Source organism: Platalea leucorodia (assembly GCF_965183815.1).
Source record: "Platalea leucorodia genome assembly, chromosome: 4".
NCBI classification, from domain to species: Eukaryota; Metazoa; Chordata; class Aves; order Pelecaniformes; family Threskiornithidae; genus Platalea; species Platalea leucorodia.
The window spans coordinates 23,072,107-23,087,160 of record NC_138826.1 but is presented as its reverse complement, the minus strand read 5'-3'; the positions used below and the strand labels follow the sequence as shown (position 1 = coordinate 23,087,160).

General features: G+C 40.3%; 1 protein-coding gene across 3 annotated transcripts in view; it reads left to right on the top strand.

Moving 5' to 3' along the window:
- GBF1 (golgi brefeldin A resistant guanine nucleotide exchange factor 1) overlaps positions 1-15,054 on the top strand; it is a 108,699-nt gene that overhangs the window by 50,097 nt on the left and 43,548 nt on the right. For all 3 annotated transcript variants that reach the window (XM_082308185.1, XM_082308187.1, XM_082308186.1), the window contains one exon: positions 12,201-12,332. In XM_082308185.1, coding sequence (XP_082164311.1) covers positions 12,201-12,332 — 132 coding nt within the window. The remainder of the gene's footprint in view (positions 1-12,200; positions 12,333-15,054) is intronic.

Here is a 15,054-nt window from a genome sequence, read left to right as displayed (position 1 = left end):
AGCATAAAGTATTTCATTATAAAATGGTCATCCATCACTGGAGGCTGGGGGCTGCAAAAAACATTAACTGTGCACTTTTGGCTGGAATGCAGCTTCTCCAGAATAATGCAGCTTCTGTGTGAAGTATGCAGCATAAAAAAAATTGACTGTTCAGGAAAACAGGTGCTCGCCTTGCTCTCTCCCAGAGCTTTGGGATTTCATCCCAAGTTTTTGGAAGGGCCCTCGGAGTCCTTCTGTTACCTAGAGTCACTTTCTGGTTTTAAGCACTGGCCTCAAAGCTGAACAAAATGCTGCTCTGTGTCAAGCAGTTTCATTCTGACAAGGCCGTGAGAATTGACTAGCTGTTTAACTGCTGCTTTTTAGAGAATGATGTACGTTTTCTTCCCCTCATTCATTAGCTCCTCTGAAAGTTAGTTGCTTTTTTTTTGTAATAAACTTCCTTGAAACTGACACCCCAAAAGTGAGTGGCCAAGCACTGCCAAGTTGTTTCTAGATGTGACTCTAGTATGTCCCTGTTAATTTCCTTGATACTTCACAAACTGAACTACTGGTTTTCTGTGTGATAGATTAGAAAGATTATTTTGATCTTAACTTGTGTTATACAGCGCTTGTCATATTTCCCTAACGTAAATATGAACTTGAAAAATAGCTTCCTTCACGAAGAGTCTTAGTTAACTTTTGGTTTTGGGGAAACATGGGATGATAGGGCAGGAAGCCTTTATTGGATTGCTATTACTGTGAGCTGCTTTTGTGAGATTATTTCCAGGTAATCTAATGGCACAGCACTTAAAAGGCCAAATGTGTCTGCTTTTCATATGAGGAATTGAAGCAGAGATGAAGTGACTTGCCCAAGAGCATGAAGGGGAAACGAGTGGCAGAGGCTGAGAGTAGACCGATTTACCTATCCGTGATCAAGGACCTTGCTACCAGCTGATGCTCGGTTTATTTGCATATGTGCTTGTGTCCTGTCAGAGCAAATTCGATAGGTCTAGGCTTGAAAATCAAAAGGAAATTCTTCTGTCTTTGCCTTTTTACTAAGTCCTGGGAACAAACGCTGTTGAAGTATAATGGTTCCATCCCAGAGGTCGTGGTAGCAGAAATGCTAGGGGTGAGAGGTTAAAGCAGAGCTGTGTCCAGTGACCTGTTCAGTGTGTGTTGTGTATTGCGCTTGGAGAGCCAGGCTGCGTTGTGCCCTAAGGGAAGGGGAGAGAGATTGAAGAAGCCTACATAAGTGTGTGAACCAGGGGTTGGCTTGAACAAACAGCCCCCTTTATCTGTGTGAGTTGAAGTTTTGTGCTGTGCTGTCGCTTTTAGATCACTTTTGCTGGACAGCGTGCAGTCAGTGATGGCCTTTATAAAGTTAGGACAGGATCACTCAGTTGAGCTTCTGAAGCACTCTAGTGGTTTCTTCTGTCATGGGCATGTACTAGATCAAAAACATTAGCAAGGGCCTAAACCAGATCTATTTGGCACTTTATTAGAGACTGTAACCAGTTTTCTCTTTCTAAGGTGTAGTGCTAGTGGGCTGTATACCAAGGAGTTTCTCATACTCCTTATACAAGCCTGCTGCTCAGGATACCAGTTATCTGTCATCTGTTAAATGACTGCTTCAGAGAAGCTGATGCATTAGGGAGCAGGACCATGGCGTTGCTAATGTCAAGCTATACTGTACCTGAATCTTTTATTTGGTGTTTGTGGTCTTCTCATGAGAGATACGAGCTGTCAGTATACCCATGGACTCTTTCTGCCCTGAAAAACTGTCTAAATTGGGAACGTTAAGGATGTGAGCAGAAAAATTTTTCCAATTTTTCCAAACTACCTGTACCTTTTTTCTGCTGAAGGCATATAATTTCTGTTTAACTAAGTATATAGATACTCTGAGTCTGGAGGAGCAGGCAGAATAGTAATCAAAAAATACTTTCCCACGTCTCAGCTGTTAATAAACTCTGCTCTTTCCTCTGGGATGGTGCTTTGACCCTAGTAGTTAATGGGTTTTGTTAATGGAAGCTGAATTACTGTCTTCATATTCAGATATGGTGAAGTATAATGCCTAGGCTCCCAACTGGTAGAGAAATTAACTGCTTATGTATTCGTCTGTCCAGGCTGCAATAAGGGCAACTAACTTTTCATGAATGTGTGGAATCTCTTAATTTCTTCACATAGGTTTTTTTTTTTTTTTAGGTCATTTTGATTCCTCACAGACATTTTATTGTTTTACAGCTGATGCCTGATTCCAGGACATGGAAAAAAATGTATTTAATGGAGTTGGGGACTGATGTAATACTGTTTCCATGATGCCCATCTAAAGATACATCCTATTTGGTGGTCACTGAAGTTGAATTGCATTCAGAGTTGCAAAAGCTGTAAAGGAGTGTTAAATCTCAGGCTTCTGCTTCCCTTCAGGTAGTATCAGCACCTTGTATAAGTAGATCACTCTAGCACATAGCAGTATGCAGAAATTAATTTCTTTCCCCAGTCCATTCTCAAGAACATAATATTTACTTGTTTTCATTATTCTAGGAATTAAGCTGCCTTTTAATGGAGGCAGCCTGAATTTCTGCTTGTGTGTGTACACTGTGTGTACTCTGATTGCTTCAATTATTGCTGTGGGGGGAAAAAAACCCATTGCTTAATGTTTTTACTGTTGCAATGTCTTAAGGCAACAGTTGGATTGACTGCCACTGGGCCAGTGTCTTCTCCCTCTTGCTTTTGTTCTCTGGTGTCCCTTTTCCACCCCTGTAGGTTTGAAACTAATACTCCTGTGATGTTTTGCACCCTGCTCTCCCTGAGGCTCCCATTTTGCATCTGTGGAAACTTAGTGCATTGGTACTTGAGCTCTGGGCAATTGTGTCTTGCCATGAGCACTTGGGAATTTTACTTTCTGGTAATAACATGGTGAAGCACAATGTCTCGTAGATTGGTTCAGGTTGGATAGAAGAATTTGTGTAAATTATAACAGCAAGGTACATTAAACCTTGGAGAGATTTTTGTCATTAAAAAGATTCTCTTTCCTCTTGGGCCATCAAGCTTTTCTTCATTTCATTCTTTGGATTTTGTCTGTCTCACTGCTGCTTTTTCAATTCTCTGACAGCACAAGAAATGTCTTAGCTTGTTTCAGATTTGTTGTTCTTCAATTTCCTTTTAATTTTTCCCCTTGGCACTCATGGGCTTCCCTTGAGGAAGGGGTAAACAGAACGGGGCAATGTCCAGACAACTAATTGATGATAAAACTGTAATCTTTTCTTCCAGCCTCTTAGAAATAGTGAAGCTCTCCTTTTCACAACATGGTGGATTTGCAATGAGAGCGCTATTCATAGTGTGGTAGACACACAAAGCTGTGGAGAATTACTGTGCTTTAAAATACCAGGGAAGAAGTTTTAATTTCTCCTGGGCTTTTAAATTGCCTACTTAGTTTGGGCCTGGTACCGTGCAAGACATATAAAATACCATAGTGAAGCAAGTCCAGTGACTGAATAGAGTTCTGTAGAGTGTCACAACCTAATTGCTCTTCCTTCGACATGTGCCAATTTCTTTTAGAGAGGAAAAAGAGTGCTTACACTTGACATACATCAAACTTGTGCTGTCAGTAAGATGGACGGATCAGTCCATCCTCTGGACTTGGCAGTGTGCAATGCAATTCCCCATAGGTTTCATTTAGCCTAGTCGGCCTTGTTAGAGTGGCCATGCTCTCTTTCTCGTATTAGGAGGGAACCTTGGGAAACCTGGCCCTAATTCACAACAGCAGCAAGATCAATAGCTATCAGCGTTTGGTCAAGGGCGGATGAATTTGTCATGGGATGACTGCTTTTTGCTTTGGTTTAGTTTGGTTTAGTAATTTCATTTAGAGTTGAATGTCATTGCATCAGAGGAGTGCCCATGGGTTCTGAAGCTCAGAGCTGGTGCAGGTTCATCACAAGAACGGGCTGTTGTCATGTGCGTGGTGATTTTCTGTAAGAAATCTTTTGAAGCAATTTCAGCTGGTTCTAAACAGAGACAAAAGGTGAATCTTACCTGCATTTCACTCACCCCATTGTTATGGGATGTTTTCTTTTTTTAAAGAACAGATGTTAAACTCCCAGTTACCTGTGAAACTCATTGTGATTTAGCTTACTGAAGGACTTTTTCCTTGTAGGTGTGTGGGAAGCTTGATTTCTCTTCCCTGGAAGTTGTTCAGAGATTCGTGTTAAGTAACTTACCCCTGTGGGGAAAAAAAAACCTTCAGAAAGGAATAGGATCTCAAATCAGTTTTTGTAGAGGTATTGAGGAGTTCAGTTTTCTGGAGTTAGGATTAAGTGCTGTTACAATTGGCAGTAGCAGTTTGGAGCTTGCATTTGTCTGAAAAAGCCACAAAAGTAGTTGTATATTCCAGAACCTATCAGAGGCTCAGGTCAGCTGGATTCCCCCATCTCCTTTCCCTGAGAGCAATCAGTCTCTCTGTAACAGAGATCAAAATTTAAGTAATTCTGAATTTGCATATGTGGCTTTACAAACCGTGGGCCTTCATCTAATCTTTCTCTGGAATGTGCTAGCGTAATCTGGTGTTGCTCTAGTGCTCATCCTCTAGTATGACATAGGAGGAAGGGTTTCTAGAAAACAAGTATGGATTAACATTGAAATTACACTTAAAGGGAGATGGGTATTACTGTTCACACTGGCAATAAACACAATCATGGGAGACCAGTTTGGAAACAGTAGCCTTTTTACTGTGTAGAGTTAATTGATTTGTTGCCTTTCATCAGAATAGTCATGGTCCTTTCAGAGGTATTTGGGTCACAGGGTGGGAGGAAATACTTTAGGATTCGTAGCAAGGTCTTCTCCTGGTGACCTTCAACCTTGCTATGCCAAATTACCCCTCAGTTCACTTTAAGAGCTATTCTTGTTTTGAAGCAGAGCCTTTTGAATATAACCTCTGACTAATACGTGTCAACCATAGCTCAGAAAAAAGTTTGTCAAGATGCAATTATTCCCATCTCTGCTGTCTCGTCAGTGCTAAGAATTAAGAGCAGAATTCAACAACTTCAGCTTCTGAAATAACCTGCTGTCCCAACAACTTAATTTTTTTCTGCACTCAGCAATCCGTATGACTGGCGTTAAAAATTCAAGGAGAAGTGAGTAGTCATGTCTGTACTTTAAGTCCATCTGGATAGAAACCATGAAAGCTTGCACTTTGTGTAGCACCATACATCCTGTTGATGGCATTTGTTTTCCTTGTGAATGAGGTGAGTATCTTCTACTTCTCATAATATCTGGAACAGAATACTCTGGAATACCCTCTGGAACAGAATGCTATGGCTGGGTGAAAACCACTTGGAATAACAGTGGAGACACAGCTGGAATTCTCAGGGTAATTTTGGCTGAAGATACTCTCGCAAGTACCTGCTTATGGAAAAAAATGCCCAGGGATTTTTAATGGGTGGTCAGAACAGCTGAATTTGAAGCATGGCATCAGATGAAACCCCTGATAACTAATGGCTAACACTGGTGGGACTGTCAGTGCTCCTGCTTTGCTGGTAGATGTAAGTAATTCCTATAGGAGACAATATTTCAATTGAATTTATGCTGCCCTATCAAGAGTCAAATGCTCAGTATGCATTCTGTCATCCTTCCCTGAAATAAAAATCTCAGTTCTGAGGGGCGCTTGAGATCTTGGCACTATGGAACAATCATTTGTTAAAGTCATGTTTAATGAAAGGGAGATAAACACATGAAGCTGGAGTGTGACAAATGAAAGCATTTGTGCCATTGTAATGAAATTAGGCAAACAGAACAGGCTTGACAGCTCTGGGTTCCCCCTGTCAAACTGCATTTGTAATTCTAGCCTTGCATTCATGTGTGGCTGTGAATGGCAGTGTTTCCCTCTTAATATGGTGGGCCTGGGCCCCTGAGTGACCACTTTAATTCACAGAGAATTAGCTTTGAAGAGTATATTTTACAGGTATACTGAAAAGGATTGCAGTTAATTCTCACTTCTCCTTCATTGGCTTGAATATCCTTAATTTTGGGCCTATGTTTACTTCTGTGATATGTAAAGCTTTTGGTAACACTTACTATAGTGAAGTATTGATTTCAGAGATGCACAAAGCTTGCTTCCACACATCCCCACGGTGAGCTTGTATGCTGTGTTGTGCAATCCCAGCAGCCTTTTAAAATAGCTTGCAGTATTTATGCATTCTGGAAACTAGGATGTAGGCTCCTGGCTCCTCAGCTTCTCCCTAGCTGTCAGAATCCAGTTCTCTTCATCTATTGAAAGCTTAGATTGGGATAAGACAATGATATTTTGGGGAATCTGTAGGGAACGTCAGGTGGCTACTCTTTTTGATGACCTCTTATTTATCAAGGTTAGTGGAGATTGCCATCGTTATTTTCAGGAAGTAGGACTAGAGTTTCTTCTGATCACATTAGCTGCTAGGTCAGACTATATAACTAGCAATCCGTTCTCATTTCAGATAAGAAAATCTCTAGAAATGTGCTATGCATTGCACCGTGTTGCAAGGGCTGGTCTAGACCTTGCAAGAAAAACAAGACCAAAACAACAACAAAAACCCCCTGGGGGGAGAGATGGCAAAGGATTCTTTTCACTGGAAACCTTGACTGTACCAGGACTGTGCAGAGGGGAACATACGTTCAGGAACAAATGAATGCGGATCATCTAGCTTAGCTTTTTTACACTTGTTGCCCTACATTCATTGGCTGTTAGTGAACTGGAGTTAAATGTTGGACTAAACTTCCCAGCTAGAAGAAGTCAGGCCATGTCTTTCATTGCAGGTGCAGGGTTGCATGTGTTACAGTCAGTCTGGAGAATTTGTTTTCGAAGTGGTGAAACATGCGCCTGCTCCGCTCATGAGCTGTAGAGCTGCTGAAATTGTAGTTTTGCCAAGGGACCTAGAACCAATATGTATATACTGTTCTGTGGCTGTTACCTGACTGACTCTATGTAAAGCAAATTCGAGATCTGCAAATTTTTAGGGAGGAGCAAGTTACTGTATTTCTGTTGACTAGATTTGTTAATCTCTACATTAACCAACAGATAATCACAGGACTAACTCAAAGGAATTTCTCCTTTCCCTGTGATCCTGCATTTTGATCTGGGTGAGATTAAGCCAGTATTTATTCCAGCAGTTAAGACTTCAGAAATGTTTTTGAAAATCTGAAGAGTATGGCTACTCAATACTTCTAGATGGTTTTAAAAGGCAAGTACAATTTTGTCCTTTTTCCTTGTAACTTTTCTTCTCTCTAACTTGCTGAGAAAGACTTCAGGGACTTTGCACCCTTGGGTGAAAAGACAAAATGTTTTGGTGTTTGGTGGGTGAACTGAGAATGAAGTGCATATAAAGTCACGTAGGCCAGAAAGTCAGTGTTTGCAGAAAGTGTTTTTGAAGGTGAGCCAGGAAGCACTTGCTGGTACCTCAGTTTTCTGTGGCATAAACTCATTGAGCTCCTAGGCAGGAGTCCTGAAGAGCTGGATTTCTTGTCTGTTACAGTGTTACTTTTGTGTTTTTCTCACCTTAAGAAGAAAAGAGGATGCCTGTTCATTGTACAGTTCAGCGCGTAAGCAGGGAAGGTAATAGCACATGCTCGAAGCATTGCTCTTGTCTGAGCTTGTCTGCATTGGAGAGGTGCGTGGGATACAACTGAGACAGCCTTTCTGAAGGCTGGGCGTCAAAGGCCAACAGCTGCTGCATAAGAGGAGTCCAGGTCATGTGGTTTGGGTTGCAGTTGCCTGTCCTGGGGACAAATGATGTTGAAATAACTTGTCATAAACAATTTTTTCTCGTTCATTTACTCTGATTCGGAACGCATAGCCCATCCTGATAAGAGTCATTCAGGAGTGAAGAGTTGAACTGCCAGAGAAAGCAGCTTATGTGAGCGTTTTAGATCAGGAATGTGCCAACAGTGTGCTAACAGTAAGAAATCTCTTCCGAGGGGGACCTGCTCCTGCACTTCAGGAGAAAGGGGATGCCGGAGGTCTGATGCAGCTTGTTTGCTAAGTGCCCGAATGGCTAGATGGGATTGCTGAAATGGGAGTTGGGTGCTTAAACATGAATTAGTTGTTTAAATATCTTTATAGATATGTGTGTCTAAGTGCAAATAATCCATAGGATGAATGAAGGAAAGCACTGTGGTCTCAAAGGAATTCCCTCCTCATATTAAAATTGCCAGCCTGAAGAGATGGCTTTCTGATACGCTACTTAAGATAGTCTTTCCCTTCTTCTCAATCTCCATGCACTGCTTTGGGCTGGCTGAGCATTTTTGGTTGTAGTGCTGGTGCTGGTCTCCGTTTCCTTCCCTGAAATTTCATTGAAGGGACCTGTGTGAAAAGAATGGGAAGTGCTTTCCAGCTGGTCCCCAAAGCAGCCCAGACTCTTCAAGTAAGACTAAATCATGTTTTAATATGATTTTCCCTAGCTTTGAGTAGATTGAAAAGGAAGGCTGCCTGTAGGAGTCCCTAGTGAAATTTTGATCTCCTTGTGGACACTTGTTCAGTTTTTGCTCTTGTAATACCCGAGGCTCAGGGCATGCTTGCAGGGATGGTGAGTTTTTTATTTGCTTGTTTTTTTCCCCAGAGGCGAAAGTAGTTACCTAAGCAGAGAACCATCCTGTGTTTTCTAGTTCAAACACTGAGAAATTTCTCTTGCTAGGAAATATACTTGGGAAAACATCTCTATCAGCAGTTCTCAAGTCTCTCACTGGTTATGATTTCCTCGCTTGTAATGCCTGAACATGAATCTGGCAAGAGCAAGAACCAGAGAGTTGAAAAATCAGATCTGCTTTTTTTTTGGCAAGCTTTTATAAAAGTTCGAGTATGTACTTCCAAACATTCAATATTTACTTTATATAGCCTTTGTTTTGGCAAAGGAATTATTAAAGTTACAATTGACTTTACTGCCCTTTCTGAGGTTCTTAGATATTTTCAGGAGAGCATAGCATTGCTTTTACAGTTAGGTGCCGAAAAAGATCAAGGCTTTATGTAGTATCTCTTTCATGAAGTTTTAACTTGCTCGGCAGAACAATTCCCTTTAAAGACTATGGTCCTACCTTACCGAAGTATTGTGAAAAGAGCGTTATTCAGTTCCTACTGTTCTGTGCTCTAGATTAAACTTGAGCTGTGGTAGTAAAAGCTAGCACGGGGTGCACCTTGCAGTTGTAGTTATTGATCTGAAAGGGCTGGCAGGTTGGTTCTGTATGCTGCCATGTTCAGGATATAAGGCTATGAAAATGTTTCAGGGAGAGAGCTTCTGGACTAACTTCACTGAGCTCAACAGGATTGAGTTAAAAGAAAAGGATTGATCTTTGATTTACTGACTTGTTTGCAAAAATTTTACTTGGTTAAAAGCTTCCAAGTAGCTTTAGTGCCACTTTCAGATGCTTGAACTGATACTTCAGTCAATGAGAATAATCTGCTTCAAGACAGGTTATAGCAAGAATAGCTACAGTACGAGTGTTTTTCTGTGCTCCCAATCTTCCTATTAAAGCAAGCACTGCTACCGAGACTGAGTTCTGCTTTGAAAAGGGAGCTGGTGACCCCTGTAAGTCCTCAATGCCTGCAAATGCTGCTGGTAAGAAGAGCTCATTGTAGTAATCAAGTGAATACTCCTCAGATGCAAAAAATTGGCCATGTGATTGGTGTTTCACTGGAATTTAGATCTTTCAGACAGTAGTCCAGTAGTGGGTAAGGCTTGCACTAAAAATATTCTCTTCTTGTTTAGTATATTTTTAAAAAATTTTTCAATAATGCAGCACCAACTATCCAATCTGAAACAGTTTTACAGCGTACACAGTCAGTTTCAGAGAGCTTAATGTAAAATGCTGTGTTACCATAAAAGCTAGAATCTCTGAATATCAGGGAAGCTGGCCAGAGTTGCTGTGTAATCAACAGTATGTGCCTAAGTTAAATCCTAATTGTGACAAGCCATTTTGTGATCTTCATGTAAGTTGAGAATTTCAGTTAGACTGCAGGGGAATCTAATCTTTAACCACATTAAGATTTGCAACTTTAATTGAAAGAAAAAAATGAAACTCCCCCCACTTTTGTAAAGAAAACATCTATTTGTTGTCCCAAAAATGGATTAATGGAGAGTGTGATATCCTATTATCCTCTGCTAGCAAGTTTGTCTTCATTATCTCGTTCCACCTGTGCAGCTAGGTACATCTGCTGAAGTCCCATTTTTCTTACTAATCAAGGTGCAGCTTTTCCATCCTGGGGCTCACTGGATTGAAGGAGGCTGGAGGAATTGACAGGATTATGATGGTGCTGACTGTTCTATGGGAAGGATCAGTTTTGGGGAAGAAGAGTTTGAGTGTTGATCCCTAGTAGTCTTACTATATTTAATGTTGTCCAAGTGCTTGTAACCAGACAAGCGCTCTATAAAGCACACTTAAATAAACATTGATGAAAGCATGTTTTATGATCCTCTGCATTTCCATGAGCTATTGAGAGGTGACACAATTGTAATGTCACACCAGGATATTATCTGACAAGTTGGGGGAGTTGTTCTTAAGCCAAAAAGATTGAATCATCACGTTCCTTTTAACCTTTCACAAGTTAGTGGTGTTGGCCTGATTTGAACTGGTGGCTGAAAGGTAAGAGACTGTGTAATGATTCCCAAAGCTCCTTTTTTTAATTGCAGTTTTGCTTAAGTTAACAGCAAAACTATTGCACTTTGATAGTGTTCTTCATGGTCTTAACTATTTAAAACAAAAACCCCTGCATTATTCTTCCTCCTTTGCTTCTTCGCTATAATTTGTCATAGTTATGTTAACATGCTTTCCGATAGGCTTTTTACTTTGATACTTAAGGCTTTTCAATAGGAACTGTGATAAAAATGGAATTTCACTTGTCTTAGAATCAGGAGGGTTTGGATTTTTTTTTTTCTTTTAAGTAAATTAATTGAGTTATGTTGGTAGCTAGAAAAGCAGCAGCTTGTCTAAGGATTCAGGAATTACAGGCTTTTTTTCTCCCCCGCCTCAAAGAAGCTCATATGACAGATAAGTGCAATATTGGATCATCAAGAATATAAATGCCAGTGTTCCTGTGACACTATTAGCCATTAGACTTGTTAACTTTTATTAGGAATAAAATGTAGGTTTCAGCAAGTTGAGCCAAGTGTTTGTACTTAAGTATTTCTGGTCTCAGGGTTATCCAAGTTACTTTTAATACACTCTTCATTGCCTGTGTACTGGCTGTATTGTGGTTGCCTTCACCTGCTTTTTAATGCTTTTTCTCCTAAATCCTCCTCAGGACTCCTCTTATCTTGATTCCTTGTGTTGGGGTTTTTTGTTTGGTTTTGGTTTTTGTTTTGTTTGTTTTTTTGGGGTTGATTTGGGTTTGTTTGTTTTCCCCCCCATTCCATAGTTCTGGCTATTCTTTTCTGTATTTCCTTTTCATTTCCAAAGCTTCCATTGATGATCTTGAAAGTTTAGGAAGCTTGTTAGTTGTTCGCTCAACAGCTCAGTGCATCTGCCTTCTTGTGTTGCAGCTTTAGAGAGGATACTTGCTGTCCAAAGCAGCAAGTAGAGAAGAATGCCCTTTTTTCTTCTTTGATTGAGGGGCTTATACAGGTATTCTGAGAACAAGACAGAAGAGTTTTTAAATTTGTTTATCTTCTGGGTTTTTCTTGTCTTCACCAAGCAAACTTCTAGTGTTGCAGAAATGCAGTTTGTGTTCAGGCAAAGAGCTGCAAGAGATCCAACTGACCTGGTTGTATATTTGTACTGTGCATGTGATTAGCATGAGGCTGTATGTGTAGTAGGATGTTACAGAAGTGGCGTAAGGGGGGGCAGGTTCTATATAGTTCATGTGATCACACAATTCCAGGAGTAGTAGGAAAATGCGACCGTATCTGCCAATTAATTCAAGCATGAATTTAGACAGCAGTGGCTCTGCAGCATTCACAAAGTGTTCTTACAATAGGATTTGTTTTAGAAGGCTCCAGAAGGCTGTTTTGAAGTTCATAAGAAAGTGAACTTCACAAACCATTGCTTTTAAATATACATACCTATATGTGTGTATGCGTATATGTGTGCGTGTGTATATATATATTTAAAAGCAACTCTGACTTTCCCACCAGCTTTCTGAAACTAAGCTATTGCAGACTTCTTTCCTCTGAGATTAAGCTTGCTGTAGATTCTTAAAGAGAAAATTAATCCTAATGAATCAAGTCTAATTTAATGTCTCTTTAAAATTATTTTTATTTTAACAGAGCTATCTGAAATTGAACCCAACATCTTTCTTCGGCCTTTCCTGGAAGTAATCCGTTCTGAAGACACTACAGGCCCCATAACTGGATTGGCCCTCACCTCTGTGAATAAGTTCCTCTCATATGCACTAATAGGTACGTTATATGGCTTCCTGGGATTTACCAGTATTCCAGCCAAATGCATCTCCTTGAGATGCGTCTTTGGCCAGGATACATGCTTGCAGTCTTAATGAGGAGATTGGGGAAATAAGAGAATTATCATTAATGCTGGGGAAATAGGCAGCTGCAGGTTTCTTAACATCATACCTGCTGGTCTTTCATGGCACTACAGCAATGGCTGGAAACAGAGCCAAAGCTTCTAGTCTGACCTGACTGCTGCATGTGGTTATGGCACGCTGCTGGACTGTGGTGGTCACCAACTGCTTTTTAATGCAGTCTGAGCAAAAGGGCCAGGGAGGGGAGAATACCAGTTTGGATTACAGGGTTGTAATATGCATAAACACAGTAGAATTTATTTAGTTTTGTGGACTAATATTTCTCTTCTAGAGTGAGGATGGATTTTTTTGGCCCAGTCTCAGGCCCTGTCCAGTGGTGTGCCAGTACTCTTCACTTGTCGCAATTGTCATGGTAGAGACAGTTTTGCCGCTGCCCAGACTTTCAAATGTGCACGTTCTCCTTTATATTTGTGAAAGACTAATAATGTGCATGTGGTCAGTTCCCGTGGCTCAGCTGGCTTGTAGCAACTCATTAGCTGGCTTTCTGTCTGTCTTCAATGTGTCATCCTGTTGTTAGTGGTGCTTGACTTTTCTGTGTAAATTCTGTTAGTACTTTCTGATCATACTTCTGTGAATGACAAAAATTATCTATGTTTGTTTATATGTAGTCTTGCTTGGAGAAAATTATTTTACCTGTGGTTCTCTCTCCCAAGTTCAGATTTCTCAATTCTTTTCCTCCCTTACATCGTAAGTGAACACTGTTGAATTTTTGGCACTGTTGTTTTAAATATTTTGTTCTTTGGAGTTAGCATGAGGGAAGTTAGAGAAAGAAAGGGCTTGATGTAGATGCAGACCACTTGTGGGAAAGACCCAAAATTAAAATGAGGAAAAATGTCGACTTGCAGCAAAAAAAAAATTTAAGAGTGTGATGGCAATTTAGTGTATCACAATATCAATTAGTGGGCAGTATTAGGTATAATTAAATGGCAAAAAATAGCTAAAATGATTCAATATTGATGGCACATTGTAGGACAAGAAAGAAATCTTAATAAATAAGCCTTTAAAACATGTCCCTCTGAAGGACCAAGCAATAATGCAAAATATGTTAGTTTCAACATAGAATGAGGGACGGACTCTTCTTCTGGGCTTTTATAGTCTGGGTGGGATCAGAACATCAGGCTGGTATCACGTGTCCAGGCAAATGTCTGCACAGGCAACTGGCTACAAATACTTGATTTGAGGCAGAAACAGGAAAAAATGTGGTTAAGAATTTGTAGCCTTTCTCTAGCTACTTGTTATTTAGAATATTGATTAGGTCACTCCAGCAGGGGCTCATCCCTGTAACTCTTGGTAAGCGTGTGTCTTTGTAGTAGACAGTGGAAAAGACCCTCTGCCTGGCTTTTGTTGTGGAGCAGAACCTGTAATCTAAGACCTCCGTTGCTGCTTCAGGTGACATTCACAGCGGCCTTGTCCTTTGTGCTGCTCCAGATACCAGTGAGGCTGGGATTAGTGGTGCTGACTGAACATCTGGCTAGGGTTGTGTTGTTAAATTAAAGCTTTTTGGTCTTATATTTCTTTTTGTAATATAAGACTAAAGGTAGTCTAAAGACTGTTTACCTAAAGATGGGAAAAGCTTAAAACTGTCCTGAACATACGAATCTGTTTTAAACTGTATGGAACAAGGAAGGAAGGACTCCGGCATAACCACAGTGGGGAGATTTCAGTGTGGCTGATATTTGTGGTGCATTTTGGGGCTGTATAATTGACAGGTGAAACCAGCACTTCTTTCAAAAGCATCGTTAGCTTTGTCTGTTCTGTGAGTGGATGGCTTTTGCTCTACACACTGGGTCAAAAACTAGTGGGCAGTGAGAGGACCAAACTTCTCTGATAATTATCTTTGTTTAAAACTGCTTTCTTTTCCTATTTCCAAAGCACTTCATTGCTAATCTTTGTGCCGTCTCGCTGTTTTTCTTATTTTTTCACATGTCAGCAGGTGGTTATCTGCCTACTTTTCAGGCCAATATTTCTGAGGGGTATGTTGTTTTAAAACCAGTTAAAAAGGAATAAATCTTGAGTAGCCTTTGAGACTTCTGATCTCTAGTAGTCTGAATTGCAAAGATCTGTTCTGAGGTGGTTGGATGCAGCAGTTCACTAATGGTATAGCATGCAATGACATCTCAGTTAGATAAAATGACTTGATATCCACCATGCGTGTTTTGGTAGGAATAGTTACCCTTACAGAGATTATCCTCTGATCTGAAATAAATACTACTGTTTCAAGAGTTATAATCAGTATATTACATAGTAATTTTTAAAGTAGAGGAAAACTGTGCAACGATACTAAACTCCCATTGATTTTTATCCCTCAGATTAGTTATTTCCTTACTCAGCAGTTTTGCACTAGCTTTCTAGCTGTCAGCCTTTTTGATGAGCTCAAACCTTAGCTATAGGAAGACTAGTGGCTGAATTTCAGAACTGTATTTGTTGTATTTTCCTCAGAAAAGGTATGTGCTCTTGTTATTATCACAGTGTGTCCGCAGCAGCTTCTGGTTCCATTTCTAAAGTTAACTTTCCCTGGTGTTCCTGAAAACTATGTATCTGTCAGTGAGTAGCTGTTGCTCAGCTTCCAGCGAGAGGACTTG